General features: G+C 57.3%; 4 protein-coding genes across 7 annotated transcripts; 3 read left to right on the forward strand and 1 right to left on the reverse strand.

Annotated features, from left to right (window-relative positions):
* The first annotated feature begins 33 nt into the window (after window positions 1-33).
* On the forward strand, window positions 34-4354 carry ugcg (UDP-glucose ceramide glucosyltransferase). 2 transcript variants are annotated; one of them, XM_068652690.1, is made up of 11 exons: window positions 34-193; window positions 410-885; window positions 1604-1736; window positions 1821-2025; window positions 2116-2217; window positions 2303-2415; window positions 2539-2717; window positions 2966-3052; window positions 3117-3224; window positions 3318-3396; window positions 3464-4354. In XM_068652690.1, the coding sequence occupies exons 2-11, from the start codon at window positions 788-790 to the stop codon at window positions 3632-3634; spliced, it is 1275 nt and encodes a 424-aa protein (XP_068508791.1). In that variant the 5' UTR covers window positions 34-193; window positions 410-787; the 3' UTR covers window positions 3635-4354. The 2 variants fall into 2 exon arrangements, with proteins under 2 accessions (XP_068508791.1, XP_049593730.1); XM_049737773.2 differs by having other exon boundaries at window positions 127-885; window positions 1821-1923.
* Window positions 4355-4766: 412 nt separating this feature from the next.
* hsdl2 (hydroxysteroid dehydrogenase like 2) lies at window positions 4767-8693 on the forward strand. Of its 2 annotated transcripts, XM_049737755.1 has the most exons (11): window positions 4767-4933; window positions 5689-5852; window positions 5925-6023; window positions 6405-6519; window positions 6660-6763; window positions 6958-7056; window positions 7134-7328; window positions 7449-7520; window positions 7594-7740; window positions 7814-7942; window positions 8533-8693. In XM_049737755.1, exons 1-11 carry the CDS (start codon window positions 4917-4919, stop codon window positions 8640-8642), a joined length of 1251 nt encoding a protein of 416 aa, XP_049593712.1. In that variant the 5' UTR covers window positions 4767-4916; the 3' UTR covers window positions 8643-8693. The 2 variants fall into 2 exon arrangements, with proteins under 2 accessions (XP_049593712.1, XP_049593711.1); XM_049737754.1 differs by having other exon boundaries at window positions 7134-7520.
* On the reverse strand, window positions 8693-12611 carry LOC125979491 (serine/threonine-protein phosphatase 2B catalytic subunit gamma isoform). 2 transcript variants are annotated; one of them, XM_049737760.2, is made up of 14 exons: window positions 12308-12608; window positions 11389-11586; window positions 11110-11234; window positions 10917-11028; window positions 10458-10603; window positions 10227-10366; window positions 10056-10133; window positions 9874-9968; window positions 9662-9787; window positions 9519-9596; window positions 9374-9458; window positions 9209-9306; window positions 9096-9122; window positions 8693-9022 (listed from the first exon to the last, which is right to left on the reverse strand). In XM_049737760.2, the coding sequence occupies exons 1-14, from the start codon at window positions 12354-12356 to the stop codon at window positions 8874-8876; spliced, it is 1506 nt and encodes a 501-aa protein (XP_049593717.1). In that variant the 5' UTR covers window positions 12357-12608; the 3' UTR covers window positions 8693-8873. The 2 variants fall into 2 exon arrangements, with proteins under 2 accessions (XP_049593717.1, XP_049593716.1); XM_049737759.2 differs by having other exon boundaries at window positions 9374-9596; window positions 12308-12611.
* Window positions 12612-14280: 1669 nt separating this feature from the next.
* On the forward strand, window positions 14281-15193 carry ppp1r3b (protein phosphatase 1, regulatory subunit 3B). The gene has a single exon (XM_049737788.1). It carries the CDS (start codon window positions 14281-14283, stop codon window positions 15028-15030), a length of 750 nt encoding a protein of 249 aa, XP_049593745.1. The 3' UTR covers window positions 15031-15193.
* The last annotated feature ends 105 nt before the right edge of the window (window positions 15194-15298 follow it).

Consider the following 15298-nt stretch of genomic DNA (forward strand, 5'->3'; position numbering starts at 1 on the left):
TTGTTTGTCCACATAAGTCCGTTGTCAGACAGATTGTGACATTTCCCTGTGACCAGTCGCCGCCCCCTGTGTCCATGTGCAGCTGTTTGTCAAATCACATTGAGTCGCAGACGCCAGCCGGCCAGCCAGCTAGCCAGCCAGCCAGCCAGTCATCATGAGAGAAAAGTGAAATCACGCGTCGGAGGAGTGAAAGGCGAGAGCTTTTCTTCGTCCTCCCCGCCAAGCTTCCGTTTTGTTATTTTCTTTTTCGTTTTTTTGTTTGTTTGTTTGTTTGTTTCCGGCGGGCGAGGACGAAGGTGGCAGCGTGACGTCACGAAACGTGACGCTCGCTCAGCCGGGTTGCGGATTGACCCTGACCGGAAACGCTCATCAACTCCGCCACCGCCCCCTCCCTTCCCCGCCCACGCAGGTCAGCTGATCAACTGCGGGTCTGCTGACTGTCAAGCGGCTTCGGCTCGGCCGCGCGCGGTGGGACTGAGAGCGGTCCCCGGCGGACGGAGTCGGCGTCTCGTCTGTCTTCCTTCCTTTCTTCCTTCCTTCCTTCCTCCCTTCTTTCCTTCCTTCTCGGATCTCCGGACTGGCCGGTTGGTGTCGAGTGGATTTCAAGACTGGATCTGTCGGCCGAATCTTTGACCTCAGTCTCCAGCTGCGCTCGCTCGGCGCACCTTTGCCCGGGGCGGGACCCCACTCCTCGTTTCCCTCCTCCTGCTCCCGGCGGCCGGCTGGCCCGGCCGTCCATCCACACGCCCGTCCGGCGTGCCTCCCTCCCCGCCTTCTGCGTATCACCATGGGTCTGGCGGAGGTCGCCATGCAGGGCCTTGCCGTGTTCGGCTTGCTGCTGTTCGTCGTGCTGTGGCTCATGCACTTCATGTCCATCATTTACGTGTGAGTTCGCCACGCTCTGCCTTCGCTTACCTTAGCCTAGCCTAGCCTGGCTTACGTTAGCCTACTCTATGTTAGCTTAGCCAAGCCCAGCCCACCGCGGGCCGGCCGGCCGACCGGCCGTCACCGCTAGCTAACTTAAATCCCGCTGGTCTGGCTGGAAGTGCTCCGACCTTGTGTTTTCATTTTGGATATTGGATCAAACGGACATTTTAAAAAAAAAGAAAAAGTGTCGTCATGTTTGGGGCTGGGCGTAGGGTAGCTAGCCGGTCGGTCAGCGCCGGTCGACGGAGATTTTGTTTTCATCCTCTCTCGAGTGAATATTTTGGACATCGGCGTTGCTGAAGCCGACCTAAATGCTTTGCTTACTTTCTATAAAGCGTTAAGTACTACTCCAAAGTAGGGTAGCCCGACCGAACCGCGCTAAGACGTGAAGCTACATTGAATAGCCAAACGGCAGGCAGGTACATTTATTAGTAAACATCTTGTACCCATTTTGTGTGGTGCGAGGGGGACAAATGACTTTTGGCTTTGTCAGCCATTCATCGCTCGCTCGCTGGCTCACTCACTCGCTCTCCAAACAACGGAACTGTGGCTTTTCACATGATCTTTTTACAAATTCTTTGAAAACAATCGGCAGACCAATGGATAAGTAGACAGGCCTTTGCCGTCCTCCAAACGACCTCTGACCCCGTCCGTTCGTCCGTCCGTCCGTTGTCAGGCGCCTGCGTCTGCACAAGAAGAGGCCGGAGGTTCAGCCGCCAGCGGGCGTGTCCCTGCTCAAGCCGCTCAAGGGTGTGGACGCTAACCTCATCTCCAACCTGGAGACCTTCTTCACCATGGACTACCCCAAGGTAGCTGTCCCACCCCCCAACCTCTGGAACCGTGTGTGTGCGCGCGCGTACGTGCGTGTTGTAATCTTGCGTGTGTGCGTGCAGTACGAGGTGCTGCTGTGCGTTCAGGACCAGGACGACCCCGCCGTGGACGTATGCAAGAAGCTGCTGGGCAAATATCCCAACGTGGACGCTCGCCTCTTCATCGGTAACCACTTGCGACGCCCTCACATTGAAACGCTCTCTTGCCTGTCTGCGGCCCGCTCTGTCTGCGGCCTGCGTCTTAATGGGCGGCCCTTCCAGGCCCTCGGTACTGAGCAATTTGAGGCCGTCTAACTGGGCCAACTAAGTCTCCATTTTGGCCCAAATGTGGACCTGACCCAGCGCCTGTCTCTGGCAGGGGGCAAGAAAGTGGGCATCAACCCCAAGATCAACAACCTGATGCCAGGCTACGAGGGCGCCAAGTACGGCCTGGTGTGGATCTGCGACAGCGGCATCCGAGGTCGTCCGGCGCCACCTTGACCCTGCGCCGGCCGTCTGAGCGGCGGCCCCGTGCTAACACCAATGCTAACTGTGTGTGACTGCAGTGAAAGCAGACACCCTGACCGATCTGACCAATCAGATGACCGAGAAGGTGGGCCTGGTGCACGGCCTGCCTTATGTCGCCGACCGCCAGGGCTTCGCCGCCACGCTGGAGCAGGTGAGGCTCGTCAACGGGACGCCCAGTTAGCTGGAGAAGGCGCATCAGCACCGCGCTAACTCCCATGAGGCTGACTAGCGGAGCGGCCCGAGATCGCCTAACGAGAGGCAAACTGGTCGGCAGGTCTACTTCGGGACGTCGCACCCTCGCTCGTACATTTCGGCCAACGTGATGGGCATCAAGTGCGTGACGGGCATGTCGTGTCTGATGCGCAAGGACGTCCTGGACCAGGCCGGCGGACTGGTGGCTTTTGCGCAGTACATCGCTGAAGATTACTTCATGGCCAAGGCCATCGCCGACAGGTACGCTCACACGCTCGGGGTCTTTTTTCATGCATTACCACACTGACTGGCTTTCTGTCACACGCACACGCCCCCGCTCACTCACACTCTTCTACGCACGCACGCACGCACGCACACACACACACTCAAAAGGAGAATGTACGCAGGCCGGCATCTCCAGCAGCAACGCTGTGAAGCGTTTTGCGTTGCAATCGGCTGCGTGTCTGTCCGCTACACAAGTTAACCCCGGCCCGATTGGTCTTGCGCAGAGGCTGGAAGTTCTCCATGGCGACGCAGGTGGCCTTGCAGAATTCGGGCTCCTACTCCATCGGCCAGTTCCAGTCACGCTTGATCAGGTGAACGCCGTGAGAATCATGACCATGCGAAGGCACTCTAACTTGCTCCCTTGGTCCATGGCAGGTGGACCAAGCTGCGCATCAACATGCTTCCGGGCACCGTGCTGGAACCCGTCTCCGAGTGCTTCCTGGCCAGCCTCATTATTGGCTGGGCCGCGCATCACCTTTTCAGGTTTTGTCTGCCGGCCGCCAGACCGAGCCAGCGCTCTGTCGCACTCCGCTGGTCATTCTTTGCGGCAAATGTTGTTTGTGTCCGCTTGTGTAGATGGGACATGATGGTTTTCTTCATGTGTCATTGTTTGGCGTGGTTCATCGCCGACTACGTCCAACTGACCGGAGTTCAGGTGCGTGCCCGATGAGTCCGCCTCGCCGAAGCTATTTGTCATTCATCGTGTTTTGACGGGCGGGCAGGGCGGGCCGCCGAGCTTCTCCAAGCTGGACTTTGCCGTGGCGTGGTTCATCCGCGAGTCCATGGCGGTGCAGATCTTCCTGTCGGCGCTTTGGGATCCCACCATCAGCTGGCGGACCGGCCGGTACCGGCTCCGTTGCGGCGGCACGGCCGAGGAGATCCTGGACGTGTAGCTGCTGTCGCGGAGACCCCTGCGTGTTTCTTTGTTTGTTTGTTTGTTTTTTTTGGAGACTATTTATGTTCCTTTTGGTGCTAATGTTAGCAAAGAAGCAGTGGCACAAGAGTGAGGCCCTGAAGCCCCCGGTACTCCCCACTTTCCGTGGAAACGCTGAACAACGTGAAGGTGAAGGGACAAGACACCACCCGAGCGGTCAGATCAGGAGACGGCGTTGTCAGCCGTCCTTTTGTATTTGTCTTTTCTTTGTAACTAAACTATTCCGACGGCGTTACGCTCGTGTGAGGAGCGCCGCACGCAGTGTTATGTGTCGTATCATTTCATGTCGACTAACTCGCGTGTACGTGTGTCAGTGTAGAGCAGGGTGGGGCGGCCCCTCTGGAGCGCTGCTAAGTGGCCGCCGTCGCTTGACTGCAAACTCGCACGGGGGTTCCAATGCGCTAGCCGCTGCGGCTGGAGAGCGACACGTCGCCGATCGATCGATCGATCAATCGATCCAGCCAGCCAGCCAGCCAGCCAGCGCACAGATGGAAAAACAATTGGAGCACAAGGTGACGGGCAATTGGTTTAGAATAGGGATGTCCAACGACTGCTCCGGGACCATTGGCAACCTGCCTGCCATCCATTGTGCTTATCCAGCAGTTTCTCCAATTAACTTGAGATGCGTCATTACTTGCTTGATTGAGTTTAGCCTTTGGAATAAACTAATGCCCATGAATTTTGAAGTGGCACTTGCATCCTTCCATTTTGACCTATGTGGAACAGGTCGAGGAGAGTGCTGGTCGAGCGTCACAGGGCGTTATCCTTAGCAAGTAGCAGAGCCACCAGGGTTCGGCCTGATGACGTCACCCTTGAATGTGCCAGGCTGTCTGTCGTCCAATGAGACGTTTCACATTTCAGCTTAGCGACCAATCACGCTGCACAATTGAATTGTCGCGCCAACAATAAATGTTTGTCTTTACAAAGGACCCTCAATGCGTGTGCGCGTGACACTTGCCAACATGACCCACCACACAGAATGGCCGCAGCCCAGCTCAAAGTGCGTCTTTTCCCTTTGTTTGGTTGCCTTTTGGATGCGCGTTCGTGAACGTGTGCGACGTCTTAACGAATCGTGGGGATCTTTGGCAGGAGACCGGAAATGGAGCCCGTTGGCCGGCCGGGAGGGAGGGACTGACTTCCGGTTGCCTTCACTGGGTGAAAGGTGGACGAAAAGTCGTTTGTCCTCTTCCCTCCTGTGTATTTTGTTCACTGTCGCCCCGCGGTTGTTTTTCGGAGTTGCCATGCTTCCAAACGGGGGGTGAGTTCGCAGCCGCCCTCTTTGACGATTTCACGTGCTTTTAAAAACGACAAATCACCCTCAAAAGTGTCAAGCAACGCTGACACTGATGATTGTTGTGCTTTTACTAAACGTTAGCACCGAGTGTCCGAGTCGTTTCGCCTTAGCTTAGGCTAGCACAGTACTTTTCAATTACTGCCCCCTGCAGGAAGAAGAACCCCCCCCCCCCCCCCCCCAATCTCAACGACTACAAAGGGATTTTAATTAACATGGTAAATGAGGCGACGCGCCCCGCCGCCACCTTTTGAGAAGCACGTGCTCGCTCGCATGACTTTAGCAATAGACAAAGGTCCTCATTGGCACAGCTGCGCTTTGTCACCGGTGATTGACGTCCGTCCAAGCCTGTATTGATCGCCGAGGCACATCAAGTAGGGACGGTACAAAATAAAAACCCAGTTCGTCTCCACCCTGAAGGCTTGCATGAGCCAAGCAGATCAGGAGAACTTTTCCCCTCTTTTCTTGAAATATTTCCAAATGTAAATGTACGTTCACGGGGCAATTTGCTCGGCTTTGCTTCTGACTGTGGCTCGTTTCCTGAGAGCCCTCAAGCGGATGCGCCAAAGGCCTGTGGTTTGCTTTGTATGGCCAAAGAAGGATTTGGTGTGGCCCTTCCTTCCTTCCTTCCTTCCTTCCTTCCTTCCTTCCTCCCTTCCTTCCTTCCTTCCTTCCTTCCTCCCTCGCGAGTGATAGCCCTCCCGCGTCTCGTTTCTGCGCAGGAAGTTGGCGGGCCGCACGCTGTTCATCACGGGCGCCAGCCGCGGCATCGGCAAGGCCATCGCCCTGAAGGCCGCCAGAGACGGCGCCAACGTGGTCATCGCCGCCAAGACGGCGCAGGCTCACCCCAAGCTGCCCGGCACCATCTACAGCGCCGCGCAGGAGGGTGCGTTGGCCCGTGCGCGAGCGTCCGCGTGGCCAGGCCCCAACCTGACCTTTTGGCCCTTTTGCTCTGCAGTGGAGAACTTGGGCGGGAAAGCGCTGCCGTGCGTGGTGGACATCCGAGACGAGCGACAAGTTGAAGACGCTGTTCGGAAAGCCGTTGACAAGTTTGGAGGTCGGGAAGGCTTTGAACTCCAAAACGGGCCGCGAATCCCCAACCGGGAACCAGACCGACATTGCGAATGACCGCAGAGGCGACAGGCCCGCGGCTGTCCGCCCGCTCCATGGTTCCGATACGTTGGCCGAAGCGATGAATCGAGTAGAGACGACCGCAAATCTGCAAAAGCATCCATTTGAAGCCATCCGTTCTTGAGATGATTATTGGCCCACAAAAATGAGAGCCATTTCAAATTACCCACCAATGCGCTAACGTGCACTTGCCGCTCGCTTCGGCTACTCGCTGCGCAGTCGACGGTGATTTTTATTTTGTAAAAAAGGGCCACGATATGGAGGGATCGCTAACGCGGTGTGCCGGCTTTGTCATCTCGGTCGCCAGGCATCGACATCTTGGTGAACAACGCCAGCGCCATCAGCCTGACGGGAACCTTGTCAACGCCCATGAAGAAGGTGGACCTCATGCTAGGAATCAACCTGAGAGGAACATACATGACGTACGTACCAAGCCGCACGCACGCGAGCGAGCCAGCCTCTTTTCTTGATGTCACTTTCAGTTCATAAAGAGTCTCACTTTCACCCCGCTGTCCTGTTCTGATTTTTTGCCCTCCGTAACCGACCAATTTTGGGGTGCCAGGTCCAAGATGGTCATTCCGCACCTGCTCAAGAGTTCGTCTGCACACATCCTCAACTTGTCGCCGCCTCTCAACCTCAACCCCGTCTGGTTCAAGAACCACACAGGTGAGCAAGGCCACCCACTTTTTGGTGGATCCCGAGCGACTGATGCGCCGGTGACCGCGGACGCGCTGAAAGTTGCGTGGCTGCGCCAATGACCAGAGGTACGGCTGGCACGCGTAACCATAGCGACAGACCCGACGAGCGGCCGGGGTCAGGGCGTTGATGATGAGTTGACATTGCCCCCGTGTCGCACTCAGCGTACACCATGGCCAAGTATGGCATGTCCATGTGCGTCCTGGGGATGGCGGAAGAGTTCAGAGGTCAAATCGCCGTGAACGCCCTTTGGCCGAGAACCGGTGAGCGAGGCACGCTAACCCCGGCTGTCGCGCCGGGCGCTCGCACGCTAACGGGAGCCGTGGCTTTGTGGCCGCAGCCATCCAGACGGCGGCCATGGACATGCTGGGCGGCGAAGGCGTGGCCAAGCAGTGTCGTACTGCGGACATCATGGCGGACGCCGCCTACGCTGTCCTGACGCGGCCCAAAACCTTTACCGGTCACTTCCTGGTGGATGAGGACGTTCTGCGGGAAGAGGGGGTGCGAGACATGGATCAGTACGCCGTCCAGCCAGGTCGCTTGCTCGCTTCTTTGCACGCAGACTGCCCTGCCCTGCCCTGCTCTGCCTTGCCTTGCCTTGCCTTGCCCTGCCCTGTCCGCCGCAGTCTCACACTGCCTTCTGATTGGTCCGCAGGTCACCCGCTCCTGCCCGACTTCTTTCTAGACGAGACCCCCGAGGCGCTGGCCCAGCAAATGGAGCAACACGGTAATGGTGGTCGCGCTTGCCCACTTGCTGAATTTGGATGATTGGCAGCTGATAGTGTTTGCTTCGTCGCTAGGGGCGACACCCGCCTTCAAGCCGCCATCCGCGTCGGCCACATCTTCTTCCGGCGGCCCCATAGAAAGCACGTTTGAGGTGATCCGAGGCGTCCTCAATGAGGATCTGGTTAAGTCCACCAAGGCGCTCTACCGGTTTGACCTTTCAGGTGATTTCAATGTTGGACAGCCACACGAAAAGGGGACGTCTCTCTCACCTGCTTCCCCCCCTCCCTCTGGCAGGAGAACACGCAGGGGTTTGGTTCCTGGACTTGAAGAGCGGGGCAGGCAGCGCGGGGCCAGGCCAGCCGCACGCTGAGCCCGACGTGGTCATGACCATGGATTCGGCCGACTTTAGCAAAATGTTTGCGGGTGAGCGTTTCCACGGCAACCTTTCTGCACGCAAACGTGCCTGGCCGTCCGGCTGGCACTTTCCTCCGTAATTTGAATCGATGGCAGTGCAGGGGGAGCACCGCCGTTTATTTCTTTGAAATCAATAACCGTTGTGCCCACTCGAGCACGGAGAATCTCCAAGTTAGTTATGTTTCCACATTTGCTTATGGCCACCCAAGTTTGTTGTTTGCGCCGTGACTGGCAACGTTTGGTCAACTGACACGTCTTGCGTGGCAACGGCAGCCCGGTGCTTTGCCCGCCCGTGTCTCGGCGCTCGTCACGGTTCGTCCGCAGCGGCAGCCGTGGACAGAGTGGAAACAGCTTAAGCTATTCTCACGAATTTGGCAGCGAAACCTGTTTGCGTGCTAACGGTGTTGCGGAGCTAAAGGGCCTAACTGGTGTCCGTGGTAGGTAACGTGTCTCGCCGCATGACCACCTTTCTGTTGTGTTTTTGTCGACACATGTGGTAACCATATTGTACTGCGTGCGTTCTTTGCCATGAGCCGGCCGGTGTGGTCGATTGAGCCGTTCCCATCCACGCTGACATATTCCCTCCCACCTACGCGCAGGCAAGCTGAAGCCGACGATGGCGTTCATGTCGGGGAAGCTTCGCATCGCCGGCGACATGACGCTCGCCATCAAGCTGGAGAAGATGATGGGCCGCATGTCCAAGCTGTGATGTCATCAGGTAACGATGATGTCCTCACGTAAATAAAAGTCAAAACGAGAAGCGCTTTAGCCTTGTTTATTGAGGATGTAAACCGCATATGCCGGTGCAAACCGAAAAGTCCACCGCCGGCGTCTGAGTGTGGATGAGGAAGTGTGTGACTCTGTGTGCGTGTGTGTGTGTGCGCGTGTGTGTGTGCGCGTGTGTGTGCGTGTGTGGTGGGGCGGGGCAAGATTCCAGGGGCTAAGCCTCGTCCGTTCCGCTGTCACCGAGCGGCGCGGCCCGGGGGCCATCTCGTCTCGGCGGCATCCTCTCGTTGATGCGGTCCAGGCCTCGCGCCTCCTCAAAACTTTGGATCCTACGCGGCGGCGGCTTGAAGTCGTTGTCGCCGCCTGCCGGGCGACGCCCTGTGTCAGTCGAGTAATCATAACATGTGGCGACGGGCCAAAGCGGCGAGGCGCTTACCTCCGGCTTCCTCCGCCTCCTCCGTGGCTGCGGCCAGAAAGAAGAGTCAGACGCGCTCAGCAAAGAAAGAGAGGGCGAGCGTTAGCGCTTTAGCGTGTCAGGCCGAGTCTCACCGCTCTGCAGGGTGCGCCGGCCTCCCGACAACACGCCAAGCGGCAACGTTCCGGACGGCGTTAAGCCTTTGAGCTGCAGCACGCTCTCGTTCTCCTCTCTGCGTACACGCACGTCAAGGAGGCCAGCCCATCGGGCCAGAGTGAGCCTTCACACTTAAGACTGACCTGAGCACAGAGAAGACTCGGGCCATCTTCCCGATGGCACGGATCTTGTTCCGGATGACTTCCTTCCGGACAGCGGGGGCGCCGCCTGCAAGGGGAAATGCTTTGAGTCTTTTACTCAGAGACCATTGTGAGTCGCGAGCGGCACCTTCTCCTGCGTCGTCGGCGTCCGTCATGAGCTCGTCGTCGGAGCAGATGTTCAACACGTTGACCAGCATCTCCGTCACTGGGGGCGCGGCACAGATGTAAGAGGTGCCGCCGCAGGGCGGCTGGCGCGGCCTTCCCACTGACCTTTCTCTCCGACAAAAGGCAGCGACCACGTAAAGACGTCCATGAAGTTGGGCAGCCAGTAAGGATGTGGCGAGCAGTTGAACTGACGGATGTTCATCACGTTGTTCTCGTACTTCAACACGGCGGCTGACGCAGAGCAAAAGGACAACTTTGCCGGCAGCATTGGCAGTTCCCGGACAAAGTGGAAATGCAGGAGGCTTGCTTGGGCTCACCTTTGTTGTTGTACACGTCCAAGTAGTTTGGAGCGGAGAAGATGGTGATGAGGGACGGGAAGCCCGTCGTCTGGCTCTTCCTGTACATGCGGTATCTGACCCGGCCGGCCGGCCGTACGAGCGGACGTTAACGTGCGGCGGACGGACAACACGCGCGCGTGTCGGCCACGTGGGTTCCTTACCCGGCGTCCTGCGCCTCGTGCGCCCGGATGACAGACAGCAGGTTGTTGTTCATCAGGAAGTCGCAGACGGCGGCGTAGCTGCACGCGCAGACAGGTAAGGTGGGTGCCGTGTGGCAAGGTAAGGCTCTGCCCGCTCACGGCGCGCCGTCCGTCCCACCACCTGTACCTTACCTGTAGAAGTAAGAGCAGCCCCTCACGCTGTTGTGGCTAAAGTGGTCGCGGGTCTTCTCTGTGCCGTAGTCCTCGCCGGGGTCGGCCCACAACAGGTCGCACATGGGCCCGAAGGCCGGCGGCTCTTTGAAGCGCTCCAGCTGCACACAGAGAGGACGCACACGCGCGTTACGTGGCCGGGCCCAGGGCAGGGCAGAGGCGGCCGGCCGGCCGGCCGGCCGGCGTGCTGACCTTGCGAATGTCGTCCAAACTGCCGATCTCAGGACTCAGACCCCCGTGGACGCACAAAAACTGCTGGTTGAGCAAGGCCGCCAGAGGGAGGCAGTCGAAAGACTCCATGCACGCCTCGTACACACAGTCCGAGTACTTCATCTTGCCTGCGCGTGCGGGGCGGCGGACACGGCCCAGGTTAAGTTGACCCCAAAAAAAAAGAGAATCTTTTGTAAATCACAACCAAGGAAAATGTATTTGTGTGTGTTTCATGGCTCCACCGTTTTGTGGCGAGCAATTCCATTGGTCAAACGTGAGCACACTTGAGCATTGACGGCGGCATGAAGCAAATACAGACCGCAGCGCGTTTAACGATTCCCGAGCTGGCGTCAAGTAGCCCAGGTCCGCGCTCCAAGCTGCTCTTCAAACCCACTCAAAGGCCAAACACATTGCCAAGTTGCCGTCATGAGAAACACTCACACTCGTGTTTAAAGGTGAAGTACTCTGTGAGGTGTCGACACTCGTGGTTTCCCCTGAGCAGGAACAGCGTGTCCGGGTGGTTGATCTTCAGAGCCCACAGGAACAAGACGCACTGGGGAGACGGACGGGACCCGCCGTCACCCGGGGAGACGGCCGGCCGGCCGGCCAGCGCTGTTGCTCAGCCGGCGCTTACCTCCATGCTGAAGTAGCCCCTGTCCACGTAGTCGCCCAGGAACAGGTAGCGGGTGCTGCCGGGGGAGCCGCCCACCTCGAAAAGCTTCATCAGGTCGAAGAACTGGCCATGGACGTCGCCACAAACTAAACACACACGTTACAACTTGTGACGGGCGTGTGTACCAGTGATGTACCAGTGATGTACCAGTGATGTACCAGTGATGTACCAGTGATGTACCAGTGATGTACCAGTGATGTACCAGTGATGTACCAGTGATGTGATGTACCTGTGACGTACCTGTGACGGGCGCGTCCACATCCAGCATGCAGCTCTCCTGACGCAGGATGGCGGTGGCCTCGTTGATGACGCGCAGGGCCGCCTCCTCCTCCAGGCGTCCTTCCTTCAGCAGGTGCGCCTTCAGCACCTCCACATTAGGCTTCCCGTCCGTGTACAGCTCCGTCACCGACAGACGCGTCCCCGGTGGGTATGGCACCGCTGTGCGCGCGCACACACACACACATGTGCAAGCGCACGTTTGCGAGGTGCCAGGACACCACAATTGGCACTTTGGTACCGTGGCTGAATGACTAAAATGCCAGGAAAGGTCATGCGAACATAGAACCCTCAACTTGACATGCTTGGAATTTACATTGATTCAAACATTGTGAATACGAAAACAATGATGCAGCACAGGCCCAATAATTTAGCCAATTCTCTGCCAAACACGCAGGAGTAATGTTGCTAAAAATTCATTTTTAAAACTTTCAGTAGTGCATTCATTTCCGTATCTGATGGCATGGCAGTCATGGTCATTTTTTTTTAGGGTCGCATGAAACGAAGACCTAGGACTGAACCTCGCGCGAAATACCCTCCATTTTCACCCTCATTTTTTAATCCAGTGGCTGGCGTCAACCTATTTTTACGTAGCGCTCCTCTAAAGAATATATAGTTTTGAAAAAGATTTTCAAGATGGTGACCTGACTGAACGAAAGGAAAGTTTCCTTTGACAAATGTAGATGAACTTTATGCCATTATAACATAAAACTGGAATATTATTTAAGCGTCTGTTTCGATCCAAGCGTGGCCTGGGCGTGTCGGTCAGTCGACGCCAGTGACGTCATAATCGTGCGCGTAACACGGCCGTCGAGGCCAGCTCGCAGCTAGGCCACACGAATAAATCCGTCGAAGAAGGAGACGAGGAAAATGCGGCGGTCACCTTTAATGGGCCGTTCCGTGGTGGATACTTTGTACTCTTTGGTGGACATTTTGCGCCCAAACGAATCAAGACAACTCGGGGAACTGACGCCCAGACTAGCCGAGGAGCTAGCCGTGGCTCCGCGCGTCTCGCCGCCGCCGCCGCACTTGGAGGCCGCCGAGGGGTGAGCCGAGCCGTGCTGAGCCGAGCTGAGACGGAGTTCAACTTGAGTCCAGGGACGGGGAGGAGTGTGGGGGCCAGGAGGGTCCGGTACCCGATGGATTCGACGACTTCCTGATTTTGCGCCGGGTCGGGGAGGGAGCGCGTACGGCAAGCAAAAGAAAAGGGGAGGGGCTTGGCCGGCCGGCCGCCCGCCCCCCCCTGGCCGCTCCGCGCTCGGCGCTTGATTGTTCTGGCCTGAACCCCCCCCCCCACGGCGTTCTGACTGACGCCCGAGGCCCGCCATGTTATGTTTCCCCCCTCCGCCATGAGAGCACGTTACCAGTGCGTGTTTAACCCCTTGGATGGAGCTTCCCATTCAGAGTCGTGTTTACCGCTTGGATGTATATTTCGTTGTGATTGTTTTTTTTCCCCCCTCTTTTTCTTTATTGTTCCTTCCTTCAGCCATCCGCTTAGCCTATCAATCTCGAAATGTAGTCATAAAGTCAATCCAAGTGACTCGTACTGCGGCACTCATTCGTAGTCTTCCCGCTAGAGGGAGCCAGCGTGCAACTTTTGGGGACAAAGGAGCGTCACGTTGGCTTTTTGCTCATGCGTGTTTTTGCAGCGCTAACAAATAAGCTTTGTGAAAGTTGAAGGTGGAGTCCGTCGTTTTGCAAGTCCCATGCGTTGCGTATCACACAAGCGCTCTCATTGGTTTTCTTCATTGCATTGTTCAGATTGTCATCTTGTTTCTCCACCAAGCCGTTGTCAAGTTTGAGCTTGTTGAGCGTGCAAATTCGAGTTAGGCATATCGACTTGATCAGCTGTGATTCACCGTTACCACCTGCGGCGGCTGTTGTGAGCAGCTGGTGAGCGCCGCATTCAAGGACGGCGCCGTGCGGACGTGTGGCTTTTGTTCTGTTGAACTTCAGCCTGCACACAAATATTGACACTTTCTGCACTTTCGCCTTTTTTTCTGGCCAATTCGACTCTTTGCTTTCTGCTCTTGGCTATTCCGCAGAAGGCTGCTGAATTTCAACGGCACGTTTTCGGAGCCTACTCCGGACGTCCCGGCTGACGTTTGCTTTCTCTCGACCTTTGACCCTCGCACGGCCCTTCCCGAAGCAGGTGCGGTGACGTCTCGATCACACGGCCACTTGCCTCTCCCGATTGGCCGCTAGGGGCTGTCCACGTGGCGCCCGAGTGGCTCTGAAGCTGCGCGCGGCACCGGCTGGCTCGCAGTGTGGCACGCGGAAGCGCGCGCACGCACGCACGCACTAGCTCGTGAAGCTGCATGTGCGTCTCCGCGGGCGGGCTGGAGAGGACTTTTGGCGAAAAATGGACGTACACTTTGTCGAGGCCACGCGTGGACGTCGGGTTACTCGAGGTCAGGTGACTTGTTTTTAATGCTGTGCGGGTGGTTTCTGGGTCCAATTCCAAAGTTGACTTGATTGGCACCATGAGTGATTGGGGGGGGGGGGGGGGGGACGTCGAGGTTAGAGGGCTGAGTGCGACTTTCAAACTTATGCAGGGACACGTCAAGGTAAATATACTGCCAACCCGTATATGGACATCTGCTCTTTGTTGTTTTATTTTTATATGTGCGCGATATTGAAGCGGCTGCTTTGGCTGAGAAAGAAGTCAATGTCCATCGCATTCAAACGCTTGGTCCAAGTCTTTTCTGACATGGAGTGACGCCAACCTTGTTTTTGCAATCAAATGGACGGCTTCTTCAAATACGTCATTGGGTTTGCGTCCAAAAGGTCAAGGCAATGTTTTTGCCCCGTTTGTTCCTTAGGGTGATGCTAAGCTGACGCGCACACGCTGCCAACATGCCGACGGACATGGCGCTGCCCCTCATCCTGTCCCAGGAGGACTTTGCATACCGGAGCAGTCCCCGAGACCAGAGCCCCGCCTCCAGAAAGAAGCGGGTGACCTTCGCCGACCACCAAGGCCTGCCCCTCACCAGCGTCAAGGTCTTCTCCCAGTTCAAGGACGCCATCTACATTCCCGCCAGCGTCTTCCTTGCGCCGCCGCCGGCCGACCGGGATGACGACGACGAGCTGGTCCTGGACTTCGCCCAGCCGGCGTCCGACTACGTGCTGTTCCGCCAGAGTGTGGACAGGAAGTGCGTGTGCCTGGAGAGGTGCGTGCTGAGGGAGCGGACCCTGGTGGGCACGGTCAAGGTCAAGAACTTGTCCTTTGAGAAACGCGTGCGGCTGCGCGTCACTTTCGACTCGTGGGCGAGCCACTCGGACGTGGAGTGCGCCTACGTCCGGGATTCGTACCAAAGCGCCTCCGCTGACACCTTCTCCTTCAGCTTGAGCCTGCCGCCGCAGCTGCTGGCGCCCCGACGCCACGTGGAGTTCGCCATCTGCTACCAGGTGGCCGGCGCCGAGTACTGGGACAGCAACCACGGGCGCAACTACCGCATCCTCTGGGCCAAGGATAAGCAGCGGCGGGACGGCGGGCGCCGCTTTGGCACGGGCTTGGACGCCTTCGGCAGCCTCACCTGCGGACGGGGGATCCTTCCCGAGTGGCCCAGCTACGCCAGCTACGAGAACGTGGGCCCTTACTACTGAAGCCCCAGTGAGCGAGCGAGCGAGCGAGCGAAGGGGCTGAGCCAAGGAACGAACACAGACAAAGTGCTCAAACGCTGCTTGCACGTGTGTGCTCATTGAAACGAAACAAGGTCGCAATGAATTTCCGAAAGGATCCTTGATAATAAAGGCGAGCTCTTTGAAATGTGTCAAGGAGCCGGTCACGCGACCGGCTCAAGATTTTGCTTCCGAACGAAATGCAAGGCGACGGACGACGTGACATCACTTTCTGTACTTTTGGATTTGCAGT

The sequence above is a fragment of the Syngnathus scovelli genome, chromosome 13 (assembly GCF_024217435.2).
Source record: "Syngnathus scovelli strain Florida chromosome 13, RoL_Ssco_1.2, whole genome shotgun sequence".
NCBI lineage: Eukaryota > Metazoa > Chordata > Actinopteri > Syngnathiformes > Syngnathidae > Syngnathus > Syngnathus scovelli.

Bases quoted from the DNA above. Each gene is read 5' to 3' on its own strand.
- LOC125979491 (XM_049737759.2), bottom strand. From the start codon at position 12,356: ATGTCCACCAAAGAGTACAAAGTATCCACCACGGAACGGCCCATTAAA. The intron at 11,029-11,109 runs GTAAGCGCCGGC...CCGTCTCCCCAG, and splicing joins GGGGCTACTTCAGCATGGAG to TGCGTCTTGTTCCTGTGGGC. The intron at 9,023-9,095 runs GTAAGCGCCTCG...GTCGCCCGGCAG, and splicing joins GGAGGCGGAGGAAGCCGGAG to GCGGCGACAACGACTTCAAG.
- hsdl2 (XM_049737754.1), top strand. The intron at 7,057-7,133 runs GTGAGCGAGGCA...TTGTGGCCGCAG, and splicing joins CGCCCTTTGGCCGAGAACCG to CCATCCAGACGGCGGCCATG. The intron at 7,943-8,532 runs GTGAGCGTTTCC...ACCTACGCGCAG, and splicing joins CTTTAGCAAAATGTTTGCGG to GCAAGCTGAAGCCGACGATG.
- ppp1r3b (XM_049737788.1), top strand. From the start codon at position 14,281: ATGCCGACGGACATGGCGCTGCCCCTCATCCTGTCCCAGGAGGACTTT.
- ugcg (XM_068652690.1), top strand. From the start codon at position 788: ATGGGTCTGGCGGAGGTCGCCATGCAGGGCCTTGCCGTGTTCGGCTTG. The intron at 3,225-3,317 runs GTTTTGTCTGCC...CCGCTTGTGTAG, and splicing joins GCCGCGCATCACCTTTTCAG to ATGGGACATGATGGTTTTCT. The intron at 3,397-3,463 runs GTGCGTGCCCGA...ACGGGCGGGCAG, and splicing joins TCCAACTGACCGGAGTTCAG to GGCGGGCCGCCGAGCTTCTC.